The sequence below is a fragment of the Hippopotamus amphibius genome, chromosome 5, assembly GCF_030028045.1.
Source record: "Hippopotamus amphibius kiboko isolate mHipAmp2 chromosome 5, mHipAmp2.hap2, whole genome shotgun sequence".
Classification (NCBI taxonomy): Eukaryota; Metazoa; Chordata; class Mammalia; order Artiodactyla; family Hippopotamidae; genus Hippopotamus; species Hippopotamus amphibius.
In genome coordinates this window covers 139,714,170-139,740,940 of record NC_080190.1, presented here as the reverse complement: position 1 = coordinate 139,740,940, position 26,771 = coordinate 139,714,170, and the positions used below count along the sequence as shown (strand labels likewise).

Below are 26,771 nucleotides of genomic sequence, written 5' to 3'. Positions count from 1 at the left end.
TTTGCTCTTTACAGGAAAAGTTTGCTGATCCCTGGTTTAGTTTCCACATTTATGTACTGGCATTTGTTCCTAATCCTGTACTCTTTATTTTTAAATTTAACTTTTCATTTTGAAATAATTTGACCTTTAAAAAGTTACAAGATTTCACCCAGCTTCCCCAAATCTTAACATTTTACATAACGATAGTCCAGTTATCAAAACCAGGAAATTAACACTGGTCAGCGCTTAATCTGCAGAGTTTATTCAGATTTCACCACCTTGTCCCATGAGTACCATTTCTCTGCTCCAGGATTCAATCCAGGATCCCGAGTTGCATTTATGGTCATGGTTCTATAGTTTCCTCCAATCTGGGACAGTTTCTCAACCTTTCTTTACCTTTCCAGACCCTGATAAGTTTGAAAACTGACTGGTTATTTTGTAGTGTTTGAATTTGTCTATTATTTCCTCACGATTAAACCCAGGTGATGCATTTTTGAAAAGTATTTTTTAAGGGCAGTTTTCAGGCTCACAGCAAAAATGAGAGGGTGGTACAGGGATTTTCCATATACCCCTTGTCCCCACACATGTATAGCCTCCCTTGTTATCAGTACCGCCCGCAGCAGAGTGGCCCGTTTGTTACAAATGATGAACCTACACTGACACATCATCACCCATAGTCCATAGAGTTTACATTAGAGTTCACTCCCGGTGTTCTGTGGGTTTGGATAAGTTTCTAGTGACATGCATCTTCCATTATAGTCTCATATCAAGTAGCTTCACTCTCCTAAAAATCCACTGATCTTTTTATCATTGCCATAGTTTTGTCTTTTCCAGAATGTCAAGTAGTTAGATTCATACAATATGTAGTCTTTCTAAGTTGGCTTCTTTCACTTTGTACAGCAGTATGTGTTTAAGGTTCCTCCATGTCTTTTCATGGCGTGATAACTCATTTCTTTTTAGTACTGAATAATATTTCATTGTGTAGCTGTACCACAGTTTATTTACACATTTACCTACTGAAGGACATCTTTATTGCTCCCACGTTTTGGCAGTTATGAATAAAGCTGTGTCCTGGTTTTTGTGTGGGCATAAGTTTTCAACTCCTTTGGGTTAAATACCAGGGAGCATGATTGCTGGATCATATGGTAAGAATATGTTTAGTTTTGTAAGAAACAGCCAAACTGTTTTCTAAAATACCGTTTTGCATTCCCACCAGCAGTGAGTGAGAGTTTTTGTTGCCCCGTGTCCTTACCAGTGTTTAGTATTGTCATGGTTCTGGATTTTGGTCATTCTAATAGGTGTGTAGTGGTCTCTTGTTTTTTAAATTTACGTTTGCCTGATGACATATGACATGAAGCATCTTTTCATATGTTTATTTACCAGCTGTAGATCTTCTCTGGTGAGGTTTCTTTTAAGGTCTTTGGCCCATTTTTCCATCAGGTTGTTTGTATATTTTGGATAACCCTTTTTTATCACATGTCTCCTGCAGATATTTTCTCCTAGTCTGTGGCTTGTCTTTTCTTTATCTTGACAGTGTCTTTTACAGAGCCGAAGTTTTTAATTTTAATGAAGTCCAGCTTATCAGTTGTTTCTTTCATTGTGCCTTTGGTATCACATCTAAAAAGTCATTGCCAAATTCAAGGTCGCCTAGGTTTTCTTCTGTGTTATCTTCTAGGAGTTTTATAGTTTTGCATCTTATATTTAGGTCTATGATCCATTTTCAGTTAATTTTTATAAAGGTCTGTGTCTTTTTTCCACGTGGATGTCCAGTTGTTCGGCACCGTTTGTTGAATCAGTCATCTTTGCTTCTTCGTATTGCCTTTGCTTTATTGTCAAAGATCAGTTGACTCTATAGGGGTCTGTTTCTGGACTCTTTTTCTCTTCCACTGATCTGTTTGTGTTTTCTCCAGTAGCACACTGTCTTGATTACTGTCGCTTTATAGTAAGTCTTGAAGTTGGGTAGTGTCAGTCAAAAGAACTTTGTTCTTCTCCTTCAATATTGTGTTGGCTACTCTAGGTCTTTTGCCTCTCCCTATAAATTTTAGAATCAATTTGTTGATATCCACAAAAACTTGCTGGGATTTTGATTGGGAGTGCAGGTGCTGCATTTTCGGCAGAAATACCACAGAAGTGATGATGTGCCCTTCTCAGTGCATCATATCAGAAGGCACGTGATACTGGCATGTCATATTACTGGTGATGGTTATACCTCTGATCACTTAGTTAAAGTGGTATTTGCCAGGCTTCTCAAGTATAAAGTTGCTGTTTTCCCCTTTGTAATTCATATGTATTTTGTGGGGAGATACTTTGTGACTACGTAAATATCCTATTTTCCATCATACTTTTGCTCATTAATTTTAACATCCATTGATTTTTTCTGCTTTAATTATTACTGTGGTGTTGGCCAAGTAGTGATTTGATTTTTTTTTTTTTTTGGCCATTCCACTTGACTTGTGCGATCTCAGTTCCCTGACCAAGGATTGAACCCAGGCCATGGCAGTGAAAGTGCCAAGTCCTAACCACTGGAGCACCAGGAACTCCCCAAGTAGTGATTTTAAAAAATGTTTTTCATTATTTCTTTTATAGTCATTAATTGAAATTCGAATATAAGGAAGAACTTTCCCTCCTTGCCCATTTATTTCTGTTTCTGTTGAGTTATTTATATCATTATGGTCTCAGGGATATTTGTTTTATTTTATGGTTTATAATCCATTGCTGTTTATGTTGCTCAAATGATCCTAGGTTTAAATCCTCTTCTCTTTATAAATAAAACTTGGATATAACCAATTATAATAGACTGCATGACAGAATGACTGAAAGAGAGTAGTGGAATTTTATTACTGTTAATAAAATGTGCAATAAATATAATAATAAAGTAGTACATTTGAGCTTGAATAAAACCTCAGACCTACTCCAAAGAAAGTTAGGGCTAATTTTAAGACTTTATACAAATGCAGAGAGAATCATTAATATTTGAGTCCCCCTTACTCATCCTTGTTTGTACTTGTTTTTGAATCATGTGTTTCTGTTTCCCTCCCTCCACACACATCCCCCCAGAACAGACTCTGTGTAAGCTTTCTTTAGCATTGGGTTTGTGAATTGCAATTTTGAAAAATGTCACAGTGTCCCACCGGCTAAGCCATATGTTTACCTTTATTTGGTCTTGCATATGTCCACAAAATGCAAGCACTTAAAGGCTGATTGTTTCTCTTGCCCTCTGTGAACATTTTTCTCAGTGTGTTGATGGTGAAATTGTGATCCGTTATTCTGTAAATTAAGAAATTTTACAGCCAAAAATGTTATCCTTCATAATAAATTTTTTTTCTAGAGTTGTATAGTTTCTTCCCCCCATTTGTGTTGATTACAATAAACTTTAAAGAAGCTTGCAATTTACTACATGTAATAGAGAATCTAGAACAGACAGATCTTGAGTCCCCAAAGGGGATTTTTATCTGCAAATTTACCAGATGCAGTCACATATGAAAGAGATTACCCCCACAGACCTTGGTCCCTAACCCCTTCCATCAGAGTCCTGGCTTGCTCCCTTTGGGTTCAGAGAAGTGTTGTGAATCAGGGAGTGAGTGGTCTCTATATTTGAGAGCTGCATTTGAAAGATTTTGGGATGATTGGTACTGTTTTTCTTTTCCATCAGCATGGATAATTGAGAATTGATCATTTATTATGACTTATTATGACTGATCATTCTTAGGAATGCATAGCAGTCAAAATTTCTGGGACATTTAATATTTTTCCCTTTGGTGTTTTCACTAATTGGCAGGTTTATGTACTAAGGATTTCTAGCTGCTGTTTTTCCCTTTTATAGTTACTCAGATTTATCCTGGGAGATATTTTAAAAATCTCCTGGATATTGTTAAACTCATTTCAGATGAGGTTAAGGGCAAGAACACCAACTTTATTTGGAGGAGAAAGAGAGTTTGTGTTTAATAGGATGTTTAAAATGGAACTATTAGTATCTAAAGTTTCTTTATCCCATTGTTTGTTATCGCCGGCCGTAATAGATGATAGGTATAAGCTGCTTTTCATTGGTTTGAGTTACCGTATTTCTTTTGGAGTTTAATTTGAGCTAATAGTACAGGATTTGAAAGGTAAAAGCCAAGCAGGCCATTGTAATTGTAAACAGCTGAAACTGGCCCCAGTCTAAAAAGGTGGTAAGATAGTAGGTTGTAGGGCTTCGACAAAGGAAGTGGATGCCCCATTTTTTTAAATTTATTTATTATTTTTTTGGGGGTACACCAAGTTCAATCATCTGTTTTTATACACATATCCCCATATTTCCTCCCTCCCGCAACCCCCCCCCCCTCGAGTCCCCCCCACCCTCCCCGTCCCAGTCCTCTAAGGCATCTTCCATCCTCGAGTTGGACTCCCTTTGTTATACAACAACTTCCCACTGGCCATCTATTTAACAGTGGATGCCCCATTTTTAAAGGAGGCAGCTAATCAGCTGATGTTTTATCGTGGGAGAAGACAATACAGCAGGGCCATTGTTGCCAAATGCAAACCTCCATTACCCCCCTCCCCTTTTATCTTACGACAAGCTGCAAATCTGGATTTTTATGTGAAATCTCCTTAGTTAAATGTTGGAACTAATTAATATTTCCGTGGAAATATATGTACACATATACACAGGCACACACATACCAGTCTAGTGTGTGTGTATGTTTGTATGCATGTGTATATGTATATGTTCTTTAAAATAAACTTTGTATTTTTGAACAGTTTGAGATTACAGGAAAATTACAAAGATAGTATTGACATTTCTTGTATACTCCATACCCAGTTGTCACTGTTAACCTGTAACATTAGCATGGTACATTTTTTATAATTACTGTATATTAATATGTTATCATCAGCTGAAGGCCCTAGGTTCACATTCCCTTATATTTTTCTTAAGGCCCTTTTTCTGTTCAGGAGCTCATCCAGGATACTACAGTACAGTTAGTCATCATTTCTCCTTAGGCTCCTCTTGACTGTGAGAGTTTCTCAGACTTCTCTTGTTTTTGATGCTGTACATTTTTTTAACCAGCCAATCAAGTATATGGACAAGACTTGACCCATGGGCTTTCAGGTTGCCAGCTGTGGATTAATTCCATATTTAGTGTGATTTTCTCAGTTGAGGAGAGTCACTGTGTATCTTGAGTATTACATAATGGGGTCAGATCATAGGGTTAATTTGATGAGCAGAGTGTGGATACTAGACACTGGTTTTCCATTATTTTTGAGTTTAATATTAAAAATTATATAGCTCACTGTAATTATAGATGAAAAGAGGATTCCAGTACTGTCTTTTGTGACCACTGATAAACCTCTATTAATGTAGTCTTAGTCTAACACATTGCTCTTTCTCTGGATAGCAGGCTGGTTAGAGGAACGTTCAGGAGTAGTTGAGGTAGGGCAGCAGGTAGATTGGATTCTGATAGAAGAAATCCCGCACTGGGAGGTGTGAGTGGAAAAATGTGGTATTCTCCATGGTAATGGTGAGGTTAATGAATGGGCAAGCTAGAAATATTTTGACCTTTGTCTTTCAGCTAACCTCAGTTGAAGGTTTGTGTAGCAGAGATTGCAGATTGGCAGCCGGTGGTGTTTTGATGGATTAATCTAGCTGCACTTAAAGGAAAGAATTTGAATGTTTTAGATATGTAGGTATTCTCTACTCTTCCCAGTTGTCTTGGCTTTACTTATAAATAAGTAACCTATCTGCCCCTCATGGAGATTTCAGTTTGTCATAACTGTAAGATCTGCCAGGAATTAGATGTGTTCTTGGGTAGTATATCTGATCAGGTTTCTAGCATTATTTGCCTGGGGGGTAAACGATATGCATTTTTGGTGGAAATATTGAGTCATTACTTATATTTATGTTGGCCATATAATTTATTGTCCAAACAGGGACGTTTTTGAGTGAAATTAATAATAGGCTCAGACAGCAGGCTTACTCTGGTATTATCTCAGGCAAACTGGGAAATACAGTTACCCTAATTATATCTTTTTAGGATTCTTTAGTGTGGTTCCTTCTGTTTTCAAGTTGAAATAATATATTTAGCTTTTGACTCTTAAAAACTTCTAAAAGAGTGATTTCACCTGACTTAATTTTGACAACTTACAGGAAACCATGAAGTAGAAATGCTGATTTAATGTTTGATTTGAATATCTACTTATATGTTTCATTGATCCTATGTTTTCTGTTGCATAATTATCACAAAGCATTTACGTTGAAAAGAAAACATGTCTGTTTTCTAGAATATTGCTTTCTTTTGTAACATGACTTTATATTTTTAAAATCATGTTTAAAAACAAATAACATAAAATTTACTACCTTTACCGTTGTAACTGGACATCTCTGTAGTATTAGGTATATTCATATCGTTGTGAAAGAAATCTCCGTAATTTTTTCATCTTGTAAAACTGAAACTTTATATCCATTAAACAGCTCCTTTACCCCTCTCCCTAGCATCTGGCAGCCACCATTCTACTTTCTGTTTCTATGAATTTGACTGCTTTAGGTACCTTTTATATTTGGAATCATACAGTATTTGTCTTTTTGTGATTGGCTTATTTCACTTAATATCTTCAAGGTGCATCTGTGTTGTTTAGGGTTGGCCAGAAGCTTCATTCAGTTTTTCCGTAAGATGGCTCTAGTTGCGCTTAGTTGTCTTTAACTTCATTCAAAACAATTTTGTTAGATTGTACATGACAGCTGTCATATCAGCATGCATTTAAAAAAAACTTATCAGAATTGGTGAATATTTGTGTAGCCATTTTAATATTGAAGATGAAAGAAAAAAGCAGTATTTTCGGCATATTATGCTTTATTATTTCAAGAAAGGTAAAAACGCAGCTGAAATGCACAAAAAGATTTGTGCAGTATATGGAGAAGGTGCTGTGACTGATCAAACATGTCAGAAGTGGTTTGTGAAGTTTCGTGCTGGAGATTTCTTGGTGGACGATGCTCTATGGTTGGGTAGACCAGTTGAAATTGATAGTGATTATGTCAAGACATTGAGAACAATCAGCGTTATACCACACAGCTCTTACGAGTGGTGCTGCCATGAACGTGGGTATGTAGATATCTCTGTGAGACTCTGTTTTCAATTCTTTTGGATATGTACCTAGAATTATAACTGCTGAGTCATATATAGTGGTTCTATTTTTAATTTTTAAGGAAACTTCATACTGTTTTTCATAGCATTGCACCATTTTACAATTCTACCAACAGTGCACGAATGTTCCAATGTCTGCATATCCTTGCTATCACTTGTAATTTTCTGTCTTTTTTTCATGGTAGCCATTTCAGTGGGTGTGAGGTGATATGTTATTGTGATTTTGATTTGCATTTCTCTCATGATTAGTGATGTAGAACATGTTTTCATATGCTTATTTGGCTGTTTATGTGTTATCTTTGGAGAAATGTCTATTCACATTCTTTGCCCATTTTTTAATCAAGTTATTTGATTGTTTTGTAGAGTGTAGGAGCTCTTTATATATTCTAGATATTAACCTCTTATTTGATGTATGATTTGCAAATATTTTCTTTTATTCTGTAGGTTGCTTCCTCACTCTGTTGATTATGTCCTTTGAGGCACAAAATCCATTGGGATTTTGTAGGGATTATGATGAATCTGTAGATTGCTTTGAGCAGTATGGACATCTTAACAATATTAAATCTTCCCATCTATGGACATGGTTGTCTTTCCATTTATTTGTGTCTTTAAACTTTAAACTCTGAATTTTACTTTTTGTGCAGTAGACTGTTAGTAGTTATGTCTGATAGGTCTTTCATACAAAGGTGAGATGTATTCTAGAAGTCATTTTACAGTTGTGACTAGAAATGCTTGGTATATGTGGTTCTTTAAAAAATTGTTTTAAAATATGCAAAAGTGTGGTATTTATCTTTCCAAAAAGTGAGTTGGTACTTAAGCATTAAAAAAAAATTGAAACAGTGTTATTTTAAAGCTCAGTTCTATTATCTTGTTCTATTAAAATACTCCTAAAACATATTATGCCAGTTGGAAAAATAGCTTTATCATATCCTAAGAAAATGCAACCCAAAGCAATCTTTCTGAATGATTGTTTAAAATGCTGATTCTTTAAATTCTCCAATATTTAGAAGTCGCTGGAGTTCTGGAGTAGGTGGAAGTGGAGGAGGATCCTCTGGTAGGTCGTCAGCTGGAGCTCGAGATTCTCGCCGACAGACTCGAGTAATTCGGACAGGTCGGGATCGAGGGTCTGGGCTTTTGGGCAGCCAACCACAGCCAGTTATTCCAGCATCTGTGATTCCAGAGGAGCTGATTTCACAGGTATGGATCTTGCAGAACACTTAACCTAAGCCAGCAGGACTTACGTTTAACTAAATGTAGTTTAACGAAGGTTTAACTAAATACAGTGGGCTGTAGTCGTAATTTATATCGTGATTTGTGAAATACTGGTTTTCTGTATTGATTCTAGAAAGCTGATTTTGATAAAGAAGTTATGAAAAAGAAAATTAGCATAGCACTCTTGTTTATATTTCATTTCAGGCCCAAGTCGTTTTACAAGGCAAATCCAGAAGTGTCATTATTCGAGAACTTCAGCGAACAAATCTTGATGTAAACCTTGCTGTAAATAATTTACTTAGCCGGGATGATGAAGATGGAGATGATGGGGATGATACAGCCAGTGAATCTTATTTGCCTGGAGGTTGGTGGATCACTGTTATGGTTTTCTCTCTCTGAAGGGAGAGATTTTTTTGACTGGGGAATGGAATTTTAAAGTGCAATAGATTTTCTGACCTTTCTTTGCAAGGTGGTAGATATTTCTCACAGTAGTGTTTGATTTGATTGTAACATTCTTGTTAAGGGAAAATGGGGAAATGTTTTTGCTCGGTGGACTTGTGTTTGGTCCTGGTAAAGACATGGATCTATCTGTGTGGCTTTATCACTGGCTGACAGATGACTCTGGCATATTGTATTTTGATGCCCTTATTAACTGAATATTAGTAACTGAACTGCATTTAGATTTTGACCGTATTATCTCTGTGATGTCATAAGAATCTTAAGCAGTGACCTTTTTTTGTGATAATTTAGTAGGTAGCCCAAACAACAATCATGCAATTGATGTTCCTTAAAATCTATGTTAATAATGTTAACTTTATTTCCTAGGTAGTTACTGCTTTTCTTCTCAGGTTATGTCAGTAGTCAGTCCCTGATTTTAGTGTTTAATTTTCAGGAACTTTTCAATGGTCTACAGATTTTTTTCTCTGTATCTGCTTTATTTATATTTGTTTCTGTTTATAGAGGATCTTATGTCTCTTCTTGATGCTGACATTCATTCTGCCCACCCAAGTGTCATTATTGATGCAGACGCCATGTTTTCTGAAGACATCAGCTATTTCGGTTACCCTTCTTTTCGTCGTTCGTCACTTTCCAGGCTAGGCTCATCTCGAGGTAATTTTGCATTTATTTCTTTGTGATTATTGGCTGACTGTATGGAGAGAAAGTGGTAAAATTCATTGTATTTGAACTTTTAATATTACAGTAGATGAAATTACTTACTAGTGTTTTTGGATGCTTTGGCATTAAAATAGTTTCTTTTGATTTTGAGGAGCCACAGTAGAACTTTAGAGATGATCTTATGTACATTGTAGAATACATGTAAAGGGTTACAACTTACCTAACTATATTTTTTAACTAGGAATATGGATTCTGAACTAAAAGCAGAGTTCTACTTTACAGTGACATGCAGCATTCAGAAAACAAGTCTCTTTAGTTTATTTGATTAAAATAAAGTGATTATTTTGTTCATTTTAAATCCTGGTTAGATGGAGGAGTGAAATATGAAAAACTCATTAGAATGAGATTGATCAATACTAAATGTATAGAAATGCTTATTTTACTAAAATGATAGTTTCAAAAGTTTGAAATCTTGAAAAGGTACAGTACATAGTACAGCTTAGAAAGATTTTAAAATCATACAAATGTAAGCCTTTCTCTGTATATGTTGATATGGATTTAGTTTGCATTTTAACTTTTGTAAGTCACTGTTTTCACTTTCCACAATGTAAAACTGCTTGATTGAAAGAACAGGCAAAGAAGCAGCTATATTATTTACTTATCGTTAGTAAACTGGAAAAGATGCCATTTTATATTAAGACCTTCTGCAAATACCTAGTACTTGAAAGTAGTTTTAAAATAACAGACTTATGATGATCTTTTAGTGTACTGAGCCTATTAAAAATTAAAAAAAATTTTAAAAAAATAAGTGCATATTTTATTGCCTTAAATGCATCAAGTATTGCGTTTCAGACATTCAGTATCTAACACAAATAACTCCTGAATTTCTCCCTTTTGCTTTTCCTTAGGTCATTCTATGTGGGCATCTCTTTCAGTTTGAACCATATGAAATTGGTGGTACTTGACCATGTTTGGCCTGCATGGATGGCAGTTTTATATGGTTCAACTTAATACTGTTTTTAATCCTTACTATCCAAGTCTTGGAAAGTTTATGTTGATTGCCTATTTAAAAAAGTAATGTGTGAGCAAACTGAAAAAAAACTGGTTTTAAAAGTTTGTAGGCCAATTGCAGGGGAAGCATTTTTGTGAAATAATCTTTCTATAAAGATTCTTGAAAAAAAAATTCTGTCTAGTCTCTCAAAAACTTTAGAATAAGACTATTCCATAAAAATCCAGCCTATAAAATTAAACAGGGCTTGGATTATCAAAAGTTTTATAGTTAATGCTAATGGATTTATATTTTACCCTTCTCAAGTTTTTTTTTTTGTTTTTTGTTTTTGATGTGTATGTGTAGACTCTCTAACAAATACTCTTTTTTGGTTTATGTAGGTTATCTAATGTGTTGAAATTTTAATTTATGAATATTTCCTAATAAATTTAAAAGTTATGGTAAACATTTTTAATGAAAGCCGAAAATTTAAAATGCCAATTAAAAAATCCAAATTCGAGTTTAAAATAAAGCAATTCTCCTCTAAAAACATATCGTTGGAATTCAGAAAAGTCTGCCTCTACATAGTGCTTGAAAATGCTAGTTTATAATTTTCATACATTCACTTGAAAGAGTTAGTGTTTTGAATGTTGCATGTCAGGCTTATTAGATATACATTTACATTGAATTCTTGTGAGTGGATAAACTACTGTTGGTTGCATCCTGAAGGGTCTTTACTAGAGAGTGGCTTACTTTTATCCCACTGGTGTGACCCAATTGCATACCAGTTCTCCTTCTTCCCTTAGAGAGAGACTCTGAGCTGTTGCGTGAACGTGAATCCGTTTTACGTTTACGTGAACGAAGGTGGCTTGATGGAGCCTCATTTGATAATGAAAGGGGCTCTACCAGCAAGGAAGGAGAGCCTAACCTGGATAAGAAGAATACACCTGTTCAAAGTCCAGTGTCTCTAGGAGAAGATTTGCAGTGGTGGCCTGATAAGGTATTTAAGAAGAATCCCCGTTCCTTCCATTTTAAATGAATTCCTGGCACCCCGCACACCCTCCAAAAAAGATTTCTGTTTTATTTCAGATTTTTGTACTGTCATTTAAAACACAGACATAGGAATTTCCTGGTGGTCCAGTGGTTAGGACTCCTCACTTCCACTGCAGGGGGCATGGGTTTGATCCCTGATTGGGGAGCTAAGATCCCTCATGCCATGGCCAAAAAATACAAACGCAGACATATAGTGATATATATGTATATATTTTAAAATATAAGTAGATCATCTTTATTCAACACTGCAGGAGTCATTTTAATGAGATGTGGTTCAATGGTGCTATTTCTTTTTCTACTTGATGAAGTAAATTGGAGAAATCAGGATGGTAGCTGCAGATAACACATCAGCATTCTGTTTCAGGATTTCTTTTCTGGTGGTAATTACAGCAGTAACTGATGGTATGTTTCTTGAAAGAAATTTGTTTTATACTGTCAGGAGTACCCTGGTTTCTGCAGGGAAGGTTTCTGGCCATTGATACAAGCATGCACGTCAGGGCGAGATTAGGGATATGTGTTTCTTTGATTAGTTAGCTTTCCCATTTGATGGCAGTGAATTCTGACAGGCCCTTTGCTCTGAAAGCTGTGGGAAACAAAGCAGGCTGAACAGGAATGGACTGGGGGAGTTATGCTCTGCATCCTGAGGAGCAGTACAATGACTGGCTTCTAGAAAGCATCCAGGATTTAAGTTGATTTGAATCTTTAAAAAATCTATCACTGCTACAAGTGAAGCAGAGTCAACACATCCCCCTTTTAAAAAAAATTTTTATTGGGATATAATTGATTTACAATGTTAGTTTCAGGTGTACAACAAAGTGAATCTGTTATACAAATACTTTATCCATTCTTTTTTTAGATTCTTTTTCTATGTAGACATATCCTGTTGACGGTGTGTAGGTTTGTCTTAGTGATGGGTAATTCATCTTCAAAGGCTCCTATAGGAAGCCATATGTTTTTCATCTGTTTTTTGGAGTGCCTGTTTCTTATTGCCAGAGCCAGTTGGATAGGAAATTTTCTTAAGTAGCAGTAAAGGAAGATAGGAACTTGAAGGTTATCTCTAGTAGATAAGGAGACTCTGAAGTAGGTTTCTTTTCTTTCTTTGACGTTGAATTTGGGATATTAAAGGAAAGATATTATTTAATGCTCTGAATTTGTCTTTCATAGTTATTGTGAATCTTGTGTAGTTCATTTATTTTCCTCTGCATTCAGCTCATGTGGAAAGCTTGAATTCAAGAAGGAACATGAATTTTAATCAGTCTCTTTGTAAGCAAAAGGTTATTCTGTTTTCTTTGGCAGCTGACAAACTTTCCCTGAATTGCATTCTCTTACTTATTTCCATAAAACTAGAAATGTTCCAATTTCTACTTTTGCTTCCTATGTTAGAGGGTGATTTTTTAAACCATTGGAATTTTTCTTTTTTCGTTTTCTTCTCCCCCTACATTGTTCTTTGTTTCCTGTTTCTCTTGTCTTGATCGTCTTAGAGCTCTGTCTACTTCATATTGGCAAGAGGTAGCAGAGGACTCGGGAATCTTGTGCCTAATAGTGCCACTGCATATATATTAGTCTAGGCTTCTTTATCACATATTTGAAAGTGTTTTGAACGGTGTGAATTTAGCAGGCTTTTTCTCTGGCCAGTATACCCTCTGTTAGAGTTAGCCTGTCTTTGTTGGCCTTAACTCATAAGCTTGGTTTTGGGTATAGCTTGTTTGCAGAGACAGTTACTAAGTGCGTCATAAAATCTTGACATTGTACAGGCCTTAGTGTGTTATTTCCTTGGTGTTTTTAGACATTGAACGAAGGAGAAATAGTACTGTGTGCAACAAAGTATATCCTACCTATACCTTTTTTTTCTATTAAAGAAAAACCTAATTTAAAATGTTGTCATTGAAGAACTACTTTTTATTAGCTTGTGATTGAAATTTAGGCATCAAAAATTTCAGTTCAGGGAAGAAATAGCATAAGCCTGATTAAGCTGTTAAGCATTATCCCACTTATCAGCAGACCATTAGGTGATTGTTTGCAAGGCTGAATGCTACAGTCAGAAAGAGAATGCAGGGAGTTCTTAAAGGGAAAAAAGACCTTGCTTTTAGAACAATGTGCAAAATTATCATGCAGTGGCACAGGGTAAATTCCACACGAGGAAACAGGTACTACGTGGGGCCATATTCGTCCTCCAGAATTGGGGGCAGTGATCCCTGAGGAGTAGAAAAGCTTTCTGGGGAAAGCTTGATAGGAGTTGAAGAGACAGGTGGAGAGTGCAGGGAGGTATAGGGCGTCAGCATGCACTATTTAGAATAAATAGTCTCTCTCTCTCTCTCCTCTGTCTCTTTTGCCTTTTTTTTTCCTTTTTGAGGGGAGGCGGTGCCCCAGCTTAATTTCAGAAATGACCTAATCTGGTATTTATAAATTATAAGGTTGGTTAGTAGCCATGGTGTTTTTCATTCTTCTTTTGTTAGGGCACCTGAGAAATTCCATTGTGAAATTATCTGGAATAATCCTGACTTTCCCACCACTTATTTAGAGGAACAGCTACTTCTTCAAAATTTTACCATTTTCTAGGCTAATCAAGCTTTTTTAATGGTGGTATGAATGCTCTCTTTAAACCTTTACAGTATAATCCTAAGCTGAAAATACTTGAGGTAACCTTAAACTTTAATTATTTCCATGAATTATTTTTTCATTTAAATGTCAAAACTAGTATAAGAGCATAATTGGGAACCCTTGGAAACTATTGGTAGGAATGTAAGTTGGTTCAGCCACTATGGAGAACAGTATGGAGGTTCCTTAAAAAATTAAAAATAGAACTACTATATATGATCTAGCACTCCCGCTTCTGGTTATTTATCTGAAGAAAACGAAAACACTAACTCAGAATACATGTACCCCCACGTCCATTGCAGCATTGTTTACAGTAGCCAAGATAATGGAAGCAACGTAAGCATCCATCAGTGGATGGGGCAACACACACACACACACACAAACACACACACACACACACACACACGTATGTAGCCATAACAAAAGAATGAAATCTTGCCCTTTTCTACTATGTGGATGGACCTTGAGAGCATTATGCTAAATGAAATTAGTCAGAGAGAGACATATACTGTATGATCTCACTTAAATGTGAAATCTACAAAACAAACCAACCAACCACCAAAAACAGAACCAAGCTCATAGATACAGAGAACATATTGGAAGTTGCCAGAGGTGGGGAGTGGGAACAGTGGGTGAAGGAGTCAAAAGGTTAAAAGAAAGAAAGAGGAAAAAAGCATAAAGTTTTTTCCCCTCATTAACTTTTCAGCATCTTTAAAAATAATGAAAGCATAATTGGTAATTGCTGAGATGTTGAAAGCTCCATGAAGACAGAGGTGAGGGTCATCCAATCAGTAATTAGGTAGCCTTGATTAAATGCATATTGTGTGTTAGGCCTTTTGTTTAGGTGTTAGAGTGAGGGTCTCGTAGGAAGGCAGAACAATAGTATTAATACTTTGGCATAAGTACCATAATAGAATTAGGTGCAAGAGGCTTTGGGGAATCCCAGGAGGCCAGAGTGATTGCGAAGAGTTACTTTGATGAGGGACTTCCCTCGTGGTTCAGTGGTTAAGAATCCGCCTGCTAATGCAGGGGATGTTGGTTTGATCCCTGGTTGGGGAGCTAAGATCCCACAAGCCGCCGCAGGTCAACTAAGCCTGCACGCTGTAGAACCAGAGTGCTGCAACTACTGAGCCCGCGTGCTCTAGAGTCTGTGTGCCACAACTAGAGAGAAGCCCGCGCGCCACAACGAAGAGCCTGCGTGTCGCAACTAAGACCCTACGCAGCCAAGTAAATTAATTAATTGATTTAAAAAAAAGTTATTTTGATGAGAAGGTGCAGTTTTTCAATTAAGCGATTATCTAACATGGCTCCATTTTCACTTCTCAGTCATTTTTGGAATTTACTTTTCTCAGATTAGAAATTGTTCTATGTTGCTGAGTGTCTACATTTAAACTGTAGCTATCTATCTATATATACACACACACACACACACACACACACACACATATATTTATACAACCTACTTCCAACAAGAATCTAAAGTGACTTATTAGCAAATAAAAAATGCAGCTTCCGTAGTAACAAAGACTGTTAAAAATAAGAATGCAAAGATGAGAGCTAAGTAATAAATGCTGAAGGGAAAGGGCAGAGAAAACTTATGTGGAAATCCATGCTAAGTATATCTGCTGAAATTGAACATAAAAACTTCTGCTTTGTGCCCTATAACAAAACAAACCCTTTCAAATTAAAGAATTCGTACATCCTCTGTTTTCAGTATGCTCCCAGAGAAGAACCTAACGAAAGTTGCATGGTGGGTGATGAAGAAACAAAACTGATTCAGCAAGTCAGAATCATTAATTTACAGTCATATCCCTTAACAGTTCTGGGTCTATTTTCATATAGCTTAGGGAAAATAAGAAAATTTATTCCCCAGCAGCCTTTTGAATTGTAGAGTTGTGTGTTATTCTCAAGTTTCTTCACATGGTGTTGAGAGGAAATAGTCCCACAACATTTGGCTCCTGAAGTTATCTGGAGCAGCTTCACTGTTGGGACCAATTGACCAAACTGTTGGTTATGCTGCTTCACCTTCAAGGTTCTGGAAGTAGAAGTTGAGTGGGGGAGTTTTTTGGGTTTTGTTTTTTTTTTTTAAATCGGCATGTGGAAGCTTCCAGGAAGTATCTGTTAAAAGTTGGCTAGGTATGTCACAAATGTAATTTAGTAATGAGTTAAGAGCAAAAGGAGAAATGGTTATGAAAAGGAAGAGAAGCCAGGCATAAGGTGAAAATGGAAATGTAGATAAGATGGGCAAGGAGGAGGGAAGTGTGAATGAGGACAGTTGACCAAGTGGTGCCGTGTAGCCTGTTAGTTGTATAACATCCATTTCAGCTATAATACACAGCACATTGCTGTTAGAGTTTGTACTTAAAGGGGAAACTAGGGAAATTAAAAAAAAAGAAAACCAATTTTTGTGGGGAGAAATTTAGAAATAATAAGACCAACTTTTAAAAAATGTAAGTCACTGGGACTTCTGTGGTGGCTCAGTGGTTAAGAATCCGCCTGCCAACGCAGGGGACACAGATTCAATCCCTGGTCCAGGAAGATCCCACATGCCACAGAGCAGCTAAGCCTGTGTGCCACAACTACTGAAGTTTTCGCACCTAGGGCCCCTGCTCGGCAACAAGAGAAGCCACTGCAACGAGAAGCCCGTGCACTGCAACAAAGAGGAGGCCCCACTTGCTGCAACTAGAGAAAGCCCGCGTGCAGCAACAAAGACCCAGTGCAGCCAATAAATAAATTAAATAAATAAATAAATAAAAGCAATAAACAAAAGCAATAACAAAAAAAATTTAAGTCACTAACTAGATGAAGTTAGTAGGAGCTCATGTTGTAATGCTGAATGACTTCTTTTTTAAGCTTTGGTTGCTAGTTAATTTTTATCATATTTTTAACATTTTTCCATCTCTCTTTGGGGATGGATTCCTCATTTGGTTGTTGACTTGTTTATTGTTGAGACACGTGGAAGTTTATTGTTTAGATTCAGCTTCTAAGCTTTCAGTTTTGTTTAAAAAAATAGAGCTACAAACTACTGATCTTTAAGAAAATGTGCATATCCACCTTTTCCAGTTGGGTTGAAGCAGGCCCCAACTTGCTCAGAAGCAGCCATTAGTATTTCATCAAAACAATAAAAGCATTGTTTTCTATGACATTATGAAATGCATGAGCTAAAATAAAATACTGTTTTTTTTGTGTGTGTTTGATTGCTTTATATTTCTCTACCTACTAATCTATATCAGTCAAGAAACAATTGGTGATTTTTCCATCATCTTCTTTTGGCTGGTGGCTGTGCCATCCATCCACATTTGTGCATAATGGATTTTCAGGGCCTTCAGGGTTCACTTAGCTCACTCAGGACTAATGAGCTGGGGAACATTCGCCCATCCTTGAAGGATATAGGCAAGTCAGTCCTAAGAGTGCCTCACACACCATGCTCTTGCTATAGAGATGATCATACTGCTCTGGCAGGGCTTTTACTCAAAAAGTTTGAGTTGAGGTGTATTTGTTCATTCAGCTATCAGTGTGCCCGGATGTGCTAAGTGCCAAGCTGGCCTGTGGGAATGCAGCAGTGAATTCGTTATGGACCTTCCCTTAGGCAGCTCAGTGGGGAAGACAAACACTCACATACAATGAAATGTGTTCACAGTATGACCAGTGCTAGACTGTAGGTGTGACTACGGTATTTAGGGGTTCAGAGTGGGGAATGACTAATACCACCTGAGAGATTTGGCGAAGACTTCACAGAGGAGATGACGTTTCAGGAAGCATTTTTAAGGTAAAGTAGGCGTTAACCCAGACGCAGAGGCATTCCACACATATCAAGTATGGGCCTGGATTCAGGAAGGGTCAGGGTGTGTTTGCTAAACGGAGGAATTCAGCATTGCTGCCCTGTAGCGGGAGTAGGAGACGAGCAAGAGGGAGCAAGCCCAGAGGGCCCTGCACAGCTTGCCAGAGAGTTAGGGTGTTCTGCCAACAGAGTTCTTAGGGAAATGACACGGTGAGATTGGTGGGGTTTCTTTTCTTGTGTGTGTTTTTTTTTAATGATATCCTTTTTCTTCTCTTTTAGATTTATTTACTTATTATTGGTTATGTTGGGTCTTTGTTGCTGCCCGTGGGCTTTCTCTGGTTGCGGTGAACAAGGGCTACTCTTGGTTGTGGTGCACAGGCTTTTCAGTGCAGCAGCTTCTCTTGTGGAGCACAGTCTCTAGGCGCAGAGGCTTCAGTAGTTGTGGCACGCAGGCTCAGTAGTTGTGGCTTGTAGGCTCTAGAGCACAGACTCAGTAGTTGTGGTGCACGGGCCTAGTTGCTCTGTGGCATGTGGGATCTTCCCAGACCCGGGATTGAACCCATGTCCCCTGCATTGGCAGGCGGATTCTTAACCACTGCGCCACCAGGGAAGTCCCTTGTTTTGTGTATTTTTAAGGAGAAAGCACTACTGGCATAGTGGGAGAAAGATAGAAATAGGAGAAATTTAGAGTCAGTTGAGAGACTGGTACAATTGTTATAGAAAGGAATCATTAGAATCTCAACCAAAGCAATGACAGTAAGGACGGATGAAGGGAAGAATCTGAGAGGAAGTTGAGACGAGTATAACATTGGTTTGCTAGTCACCATCTGGTTGAGAGAAAAGGAGGAGAGTGCTCAGGTTCCCTTGTTGCTCTCCTATTGCAGGGTGGGTGGAGGATGTCATTCAGGGAGATAGGAACTACAGAGGACATGCAGCTTTGGAGGAGATGGTGAATTCATTTTGGAGATGTTACAGTGCTTTTAAGACATCCAGGCAGTTAGTCTGCAGGTTAGTCTGGAGATAGAAGATTTATATGTTTAAAAGCATGGTGCCTTAGGGGATGCAGTCACTTAGGCTGAGGGTGAAGCATAATTTGAATAAGGGGACAAGGACAGAATCTGGGTCAGGGAGTACTTGGTTGTACAAGGGAGAAGGAGAAAAAACTGTAGTCATGAAGATAGGAGGAAGACCAATAGAGAGTTGTGACTTGTGGACAAGGGAGAGGAGAGGTTCTGGAACTGGTGATGAACAGGGTCAAATGGTGCAAAGAGTTTAAAGAGAAGATGGATTGATTAAATGCATGGGGCATTGATGTGGCTGTTGCAAGAGCAACTATAGCTGTTAGTGAGAGCTGGTAAGGTGAAACATAGGCCAAGTAATTCACCGTGAGTAAGACTGAAGGATAGACTAGTTTGGATGGTTGTTGGGGTGATGAGAGAGGGTTGCATCCACTGTGTGTTTGTGAGTTGTCCTTAAATAGCAGAGAGGGACTCCTTCATCTTTTTAACCAAGGGGTCGAGAAGGAAGTGTGAGGTAGAAATGTTAAGATTTGATGCAGCAGTCCTGGGGAAAGTAGACAGATACTCATGGTAAAGGGGGAAGAGTAGAATTGCTAAGTTGGAAAATTTCAAGTTTGGTTTCTTTGCCATCCCTCCACAGATGTGGCTTGAAAATAGAGCTGATTGGCCCTGGTAAAATAGAAGATTAAAATTAGTGTTCTTTCTGTACAGCTCTGAGGCATAACCTGTTGTTATTATAAGTCTTGGCGGAGTTCACAGACTATAGCTGAGCATCATAACCCATCTGAACCAAAGAAGATTGGAATTTGATGGAAACCTAAAAAGACACCGTTAGTTTAGCATACTCTGGAGCCAGAATTTCAAAGAGAGCAGAGAAGTTTTGTGGTAGCAAAAATACAACGTAAAATCTGTTATTGGCAAGTTTTGCTGTGATATTTCAGGGTAGCTTTATGACTCTGATCATTTTGGTCTTATGTTAAAAAAAGCATCACTTTATCCTTGATGTTATTTACTTACATTTATTGTCTGAACTTTTTATAATTTAATTTCATTCCAGCTCATTTCATGTGCATTGCTTTAAAACTAAGTGAACTTTTACCTTAAAAAAAAATAAAACAACATGAACACTTGTTTCAGCACCTTGCAATAGCCTACAGGGAAGGAATCTTCTGTTTTGATACTCGACTTTCCCTGCTTCAACTCTTTAGTTTGCTTTTTTCTTCATTTATTCAACACGTTTGTTGAGCATCTACTGTGTTCACTGTTCTAAAAATGGGGGGTATAGTGGTGAACAAGACAAAGCTTATATTTGAGTGAAATAGACTATAAATGAGTAAATATTATATGTCAGGTTGTCAAGTTGTGAACTGCTATGAACTAAAGAAAGCAGAGTAAGGAGTGCTGATTTTGTAGATAGTGCCATCAAGGAAGGTCTCATTTGAGCAGACTTGATTGAGGAGAGGGAGTCAGTCACCTGAGAAGGCAAGAGATCAATGAGGACATGGTGGGATCCTGGTAGGAGCAGGAAGAAGGCCAGTGTGACTGGAGGGGAGTGAGTTCAGGGAGAGCGCCTAGGCCATGTAAAGGAGGGCCTTACGCACTGTGCTGGAGACTTTGCTAAAGCGGTTTATAGGTTCACATAATTAATCCAGATTTGATACAGTAATTAATGTGATGTATCCAAATCATTGTTTGGCAGTTGTAATGTTTATATCACTGTGTTGTTTTCACTTTTAGGATGGAACAAAATTCATCTGTATTGGGGCTCTATATTCTGAGCTTTTGGCTGTCAGCAGTAAAGGAGAACTTTATCAGTGGAAGTGGAGTGAATCTGAGCCTTATAGAAATACACAGGTATTTATTTCATTATATTAAATCTTGCGTTAAATAGCTATCTAAATCAACATACAAAATGGTCATCACTTTTCTTATACTTTCAAAGAATCCTTCCTTACATCATCCACGAGCAGCATTTTTGGGACTAACCAATGAAAAGATAGTTCTCCTGTCTGCGAATAGCATAAGAGCAACTGTAGCCACAGAAAATAACAAGGTATGACACTCTGTGATAAACATTTCTTAAATTCTTGATTTTTTTCCTCTCCCTGCCCCTTTTCTGTCTTTTCATTTCTGTCTTTCTGTCTAACTAGATCTACAGATACAAAGTGTCCGACGTCTTAGTACAATAATCCAGTGTATAATCTTTCTATTGCTGGTTTATCTCTATATTATAATTCAGTTTCAGAGATGACTTTTTACTTTAAGGGAAGGAAAAAATATTCAAGCTAAATGCTGACAAAAGAGGAGCTATTGAAGAGCTATAATAGATAAGGTTGAGGAAGTATGAATATTCAACCTCAGATTATCAGTTTGACTTTAGAGTCACTAAATTTGCTTAAAAATTGTTGGAGCAGATACTTAACTTTCGATTAATGTCTCAGAGATGGCTTTAGACACTTATTTTAGTAACTACTATTCTGATTGATTTGTATGAAGAAAATATTTTAGTTTCTAGTCTTTTCTGAACCTTTTCTGAATTACTTGTTTTTCTAGCCTTTAGAATTCCAGTCCACAGTGTAGGTATTCCTTGCCCTTGTTTTGACCACAATCCTTTTGAAAAGATTACTTGTTTTTATTTAAACCTCTAATGTTTTATCTTTAGGTTGCTACATGGGTAGATGAAACTTTAAGTTCTGTGGCTTCTAAATTAGAGCACACCGCACAGACTTACTCAGAACTTCAGGGAGAACGGATTGTTTCTTTACATTGCTGTGCCCTTTACACCTGTGCGCAGCTAGAGAACAATTTATACTGGTGGTGAGTATCGCAGAGGGGATATTTCTTATTAGTGGATGCTTTTATGTACATAGATAGGTGCTTTGAGTAGTGGAATACCAGTGGAGAAGGTCAGTTGAAAGATAATTTAGACTCACAACTTATGGTTACCAAAGGGGAAAGAGGGTGGGGGAGAGATCAATTAGGAATCTGGGATTAGCAGAGACAAACTACTATATATAAAATAGATAAACAACAAGGTCCTGCTGTGTAACAGAGAACTATATTCAACATCCTGTAATAAGCCATAATGGTAAAGAATATGAAAAAATATTTATCTGTATCTATAAATAAATATCTATATGTATACATGTATAACTGAATCACTTTGGTGTACCCCAGAAACTAATACATTGTAAATCAACTATACTTCAATTTATAAAAAAAAAGATAATGCTTTATAGAGAGGGAAATTTTCACTTTGGAGCAAAGAAACATTGAAAAAAAACCTTAAAAAGATAAAGAAAAGCTTATAAAAATAATACATACTTAGTGACTATAATTAAGAAGTTTTTAAGAAGTATAAAGTAGAAACAGAAGTCACCTATAATCCTACAACCTGAATATACCTACTGTTAACATTTTGGGGAGTATTTTATTAATCTTTTTTTCCTTTATATAAACGTGTACTTTGCTTTTACTTAATTAGAAACTTAGAGTGTTTTTTGTACTTTTTTCATTTAATAGTTACATAAAATATAATTTTAAAGGTTATTAAAGTATTTCATTGTATGAATATCCTATGCCTCATTTGATTATTTCTTTAATGTTCAAAAGGGACTTTAAATATATTTTCTGTTGTGTTTTAAGGAATTACAAGCAACTTTGCTTGAGCGGAAATAATGTATAGGGGAATCTACTAATGAATCAATTATTTGGAAGAAAATATCAAGTGATGAATTTTCTGTGAATTTTAATTCTAAATGTTTAATAAAAATGGACCCAGTTAACATATTAAATCTGTGATCAAGTTATGATTATTAATAAGTTATACGTGTTAGTTACACTGAGGCAAAAATGTTACAGAAGGAATATAACAGTGATACTTAAATATACTGTGTGTAATTTCAGATTTATTTAATGGGCTTCTTTGGTGCTTATTTGTCCAATTTTGCTTTTCCTTTTCAGGGGTGTAGTCCCTTTTAGTCAAAGGAAAAAAATGTTAGAGAAAGCTAGAGCGAAAAACAAAAAGCCCAAATCTAGTGCTGGTATTTCTTCAATGCCAAACATCACTGTTGGTACCCAGGTAAGTGATTAGAATTAAGTCTGTCCTGAGGGACATTGTTGTTCTTCAAAATTACTTTCTTCGCCTGTAATTAATTCTCCCATAGGCAATTTTATAAATGAATGTCATTTGAAGGACCTGGTTCCAGTAATATATATATGCCACATCACTTTTTATTCAATAGCTCAGTAACGTATAGATTCTGCCCTGATGTCTGTTGGTTTTCCTGTGGGACAGGAATCCCAGATTTGCCTGGTTTTAAGAATCATTTGGTACTTAAATGTAGAGTCTGGAGCCCCTTACCTGAAACATTCCTTTAGTTGGTTGGTGGTAGGACCCAGACTTCATTGTGTTTAACAAACAGCCCAGGTGATTCTTATGACCAGGCAGTTTGAAAGATACTGCTCTCTGGCGATATTGTCAGCATGAGGCAGGAGGCTTTGTCAAATCCCCGTGTTTCTGCTAGTTTCTGTTTTTTGATTCTGAGATAGTTTTAGGCTCCTATATATGTATCTTATGGAATGTGATTTTCTAGTGTCCCAGGGGTTCTCAAAGTGAGGCCCACGGACTCCTGCTGGCTTCTCAGCCCTTTCAGGGGCTCTGTCGAGTCCTTTTTCCAGTTACCTATCTGTGTAAGGCTGAGTTGTCTTCATGTACTTTCACTAAAGTAACATATTACAGCAAATTGAATGCAGAAGCATACATGGGACTCCAGCTGTCTTGCATTAAATTAGACATTAAAAAGATCTGCAAAAATGTAAACAATGCCACTTTTCTCACTGATTTTTTAAAAAATGTAGTTATTTTTATAAATTATATTAACATGGGATTTATTAATATTAAACATATATTTAAAATTTTCAGTTTTAATTACTAATATGTTAAATACCAACTGTATATGACCCACATAAACAAAAGATTTTGGGGTATCTTTGGGATAAAAATTGATGTTTATATTCATTACAGCAGGTGCTGCAGTGCGTGTTTAAGGACTTTATAATCCATAACACTTAGAAAATGGTGGTTTTTGTTACATAACATGGCACTAACTTCCTCATCTAGCACTTTTTTCAATTCAGCTTTTTCTTATCACTGTAAGGTGGTATTGTTTACATTACCTATGTCTAAAAAGTAATAACTACTTAAGCTGTTATTTTTCTCCAAAATTCAGCATGTTCTTTTTGTTTGGGGCTCCATTTTTTTTTGTTGTCCTATTCATGCTTCTCTTGTTCTGACTCCTTTGTTGGCCTTCCAACTAGGAAGTTTTCAGCGATTACCCATTATTTTGAATATTGTTGTTTAGTCTTCATTATTTCTGTCAGTTGGTTTGGACATATCTCTCTCTTTTAGGAGCTCCCCTTTTCTTATTCAGTTCACATGTTGATTTCTAATGTTTTCAAAGTTCCTTATTTATTAGACTCACATATTATATATTAGCAGGAATATCCTAGCGATGCTTTAATAGCATGTAGGATGACATTGCTATAGACAGGGAGGGTAGAAAAATCCTTTAAAGATGCTCTGAAGAAAAGCTTTAAGCAAAATAGCTTGGCACTAAATTGCTAAAAAATAGCATATTCCAGTACTTTGGTGTAAAACTAAGATTTTGTTTTAAAGTGTAGAAAACTGGAGGTTTAAGACAGTCACAGCCACAGAATGGGGAAGTCATTCATATGTTAACATCAGAAAGAATTGGTGATCAGTTAAGAGTTTGCAGCAACACCTGCACTCATAGATCGTAATTGTTGAGAGCAGTATATTTAGCAAATATTCGTTGCATGTCTTGTTATGTGCTGGAAATACACCTCCTTGTCTTTAAGGTGCATTTATTTTTATAAGAAGGTATTCATAGATGACTTATCTTCTAATATATCTTGCCACATTTCTTTTACAATTACAGCCTTCTTTCATATTGATCCTCTTTCAGGATTTAAGCTATCACCAGTATTTTCTGAAAGTTTGTGGATGAAACCTCTCTAAGTCAAGCTAAGCAGGACATATCCTTTTCAGGAAGTCTGTTTCAGAGAATAGCCTCTTCTGAACTATTCATTTTATGCCACAGAACTATATTTAGTGACACACAACTAGTCTTTTTTTTTTTTTTTTAGAATTTTCATTGAGATGTAATTGACATACAATAAACTGCATGTATTTAAAGTGTACAATTTGATTTTTTTTGCCTATTTGTAATGTATATAAGGCAATCCTGATCTCTCAATTCATCCCACCTCAAACCACTGCCCCCGGCCCCCCCCACTTGGTGTCCATATGTTTGTTCTCTACATCTGTGTCTCTGTTTTTGCCTTGCAAACCAGTAGATCTGTACCATTTTTCTAGATTCCGCATATATGTATTCATATACATAACTATTCTTTGATAGAATTCATACTGTATGTCAGTATTTCCAGTTCCTGCACTTCTCAAATATACCCCCTTCTTCTGTCTGACTTATATTTAACTACAAATTGCCAAAAAACATGATCTTCATATATGCCATTGTCAAATGTAACGTAGTCATTAGTTATTGGATGACTGAACAGAATGTCAGTATGATTGGGCTACTTTAGAATCAAAAGAGATTTCCAGAAATAATGTTCATATCTCATTTGGAGTTATTCTTGGTGCATTTGGCAGTGCCACCTTACAGGTTATTGGTTTTAGAGTATGACCTAGGGGTGTTCCGTGGCAGTGAGAATTTATAGGTTATTCACTGTTGAACTCAGTTAACTTCTAACACTAATGTCTACATATTCTTTTTTTTAATTTAAGAGAAAACTTATACCATCCAGTGACAATTCTGGCTTGTAGAAAACAGCAGTCTTCTGAGGGAGACGGGTATCTGTAGAGGTGGACTTATGGAGCCTGTGTATAGCATCATGAATTAATAAGAAAAATAATTTCAAATTATAAGAAACACAAAAAAATGTAGTTGTTTTGTTCACATTTCACTTTTTAAATAATAACCATTAAGGTTCTTCCCTGCTATTTCTCTTCTATGTCCTTGTAGCAGAATGGTCAGGATATTTGCTGTGTGAAATTTTAAAGTTCATTTTTAGCAAATGTGCTAAAATTATTCCTCCTCCTTAATTTTGGAAACATGTAACTCTTCTAGTTTGTTTTAAATATGTCATCTTGATGGTGATTTTTCTTTTGTTTGCTAGGTATGCCTAAGAAATAATCCTCTCTATCATGCTGGAGCAGTTGCATTTTCAATTAGTGCTGGGATTCCTAAAGTTGGTGTCTTAATGGAGTCAGTTTGGAATATGAATGATAGCTGTAGATTTCAACTTAGATCTCCTGAGAGCTTGAAAAGCATGGACAAAGCTAGCAAAACTACTGAAGCTAAGTAAGTATTATGCCCTAATTAATCTTGATTTTATACCAGTTTCTAGTTTGCTTTGTATATGAAGGCGGTAATCAAGGGAGACTTTGAGGTGTACAGTGACTTAGAAAAGTGCTAACATGAGGGGGTCTTGTTAAGATCCCCACGAGTTTTGAAAGGAATTGGTAAAATTTACTATTTCCAACTTGGTTAATATTTGTATGTTATATTTATTCTTAATGTTTAGTGGCCAGAATGTCAGTGTAGAGTTCTATTTCAATGTCTCTTTTGCCATTAGAGTTTGTCCTTTGAAGGTGTCATATAGCAGTGATAATTTGTTTAGCCTTACTGTCTTAGGCAGACTTTTTCTTCCTCTCTCCATGTATAGTCATCTTAATTGCTACCTATCATCTTGCCTGCATCTTGATCATTGCAAGGGTTTTATAGGTTGATGTGCTGGGGAGGGAGATTTTGTAAAGGATTTGTAAACTTTTGGGTTGGGGGGATATGTGAACAGAAATACCACAT

The 26,771-nt window shown here is 36.6% G+C and overlaps 1 protein-coding gene across 7 annotated transcripts in view; it reads left to right on the top strand.

Moving 5' to 3' along the window:
- UBR5 (ubiquitin protein ligase E3 component n-recognin 5) overlaps nt 1-26,771 on the top strand; it is a 216,307-nt gene that overhangs the window by 129,017 nt on the left and 60,519 nt on the right. For 5 of the 7 annotated variants that reach the window (XM_057737344.1, XM_057737343.1, XM_057737345.1 and 2 more), the window contains exons 6-14: nt 8,102-8,291; nt 8,511-8,670; nt 9,267-9,416; nt 11,199-11,410; nt 20,599-20,715; nt 20,804-20,914; nt 21,524-21,678; nt 22,825-22,942; nt 26,083-26,267. In XM_057737344.1, the coding sequence (XP_057593327.1) occupies nt 8,102-8,291; nt 8,511-8,670; nt 9,267-9,416; nt 11,199-11,410; nt 20,599-20,715; nt 20,804-20,914; nt 21,524-21,678; nt 22,825-22,942; nt 26,083-26,267 (1,398 nt within the window). The remainder of the gene's footprint in view (nt 1-8,101; nt 8,292-8,510; nt 8,671-9,266; nt 9,417-11,198; nt 11,411-20,598; nt 20,716-20,803; nt 20,915-21,523; nt 21,679-22,824; nt 22,943-26,082; nt 26,268-26,771) is intronic. The other 2 variants (XM_057737349.1, XM_057737347.1) reach the window with 1 other exon arrangement.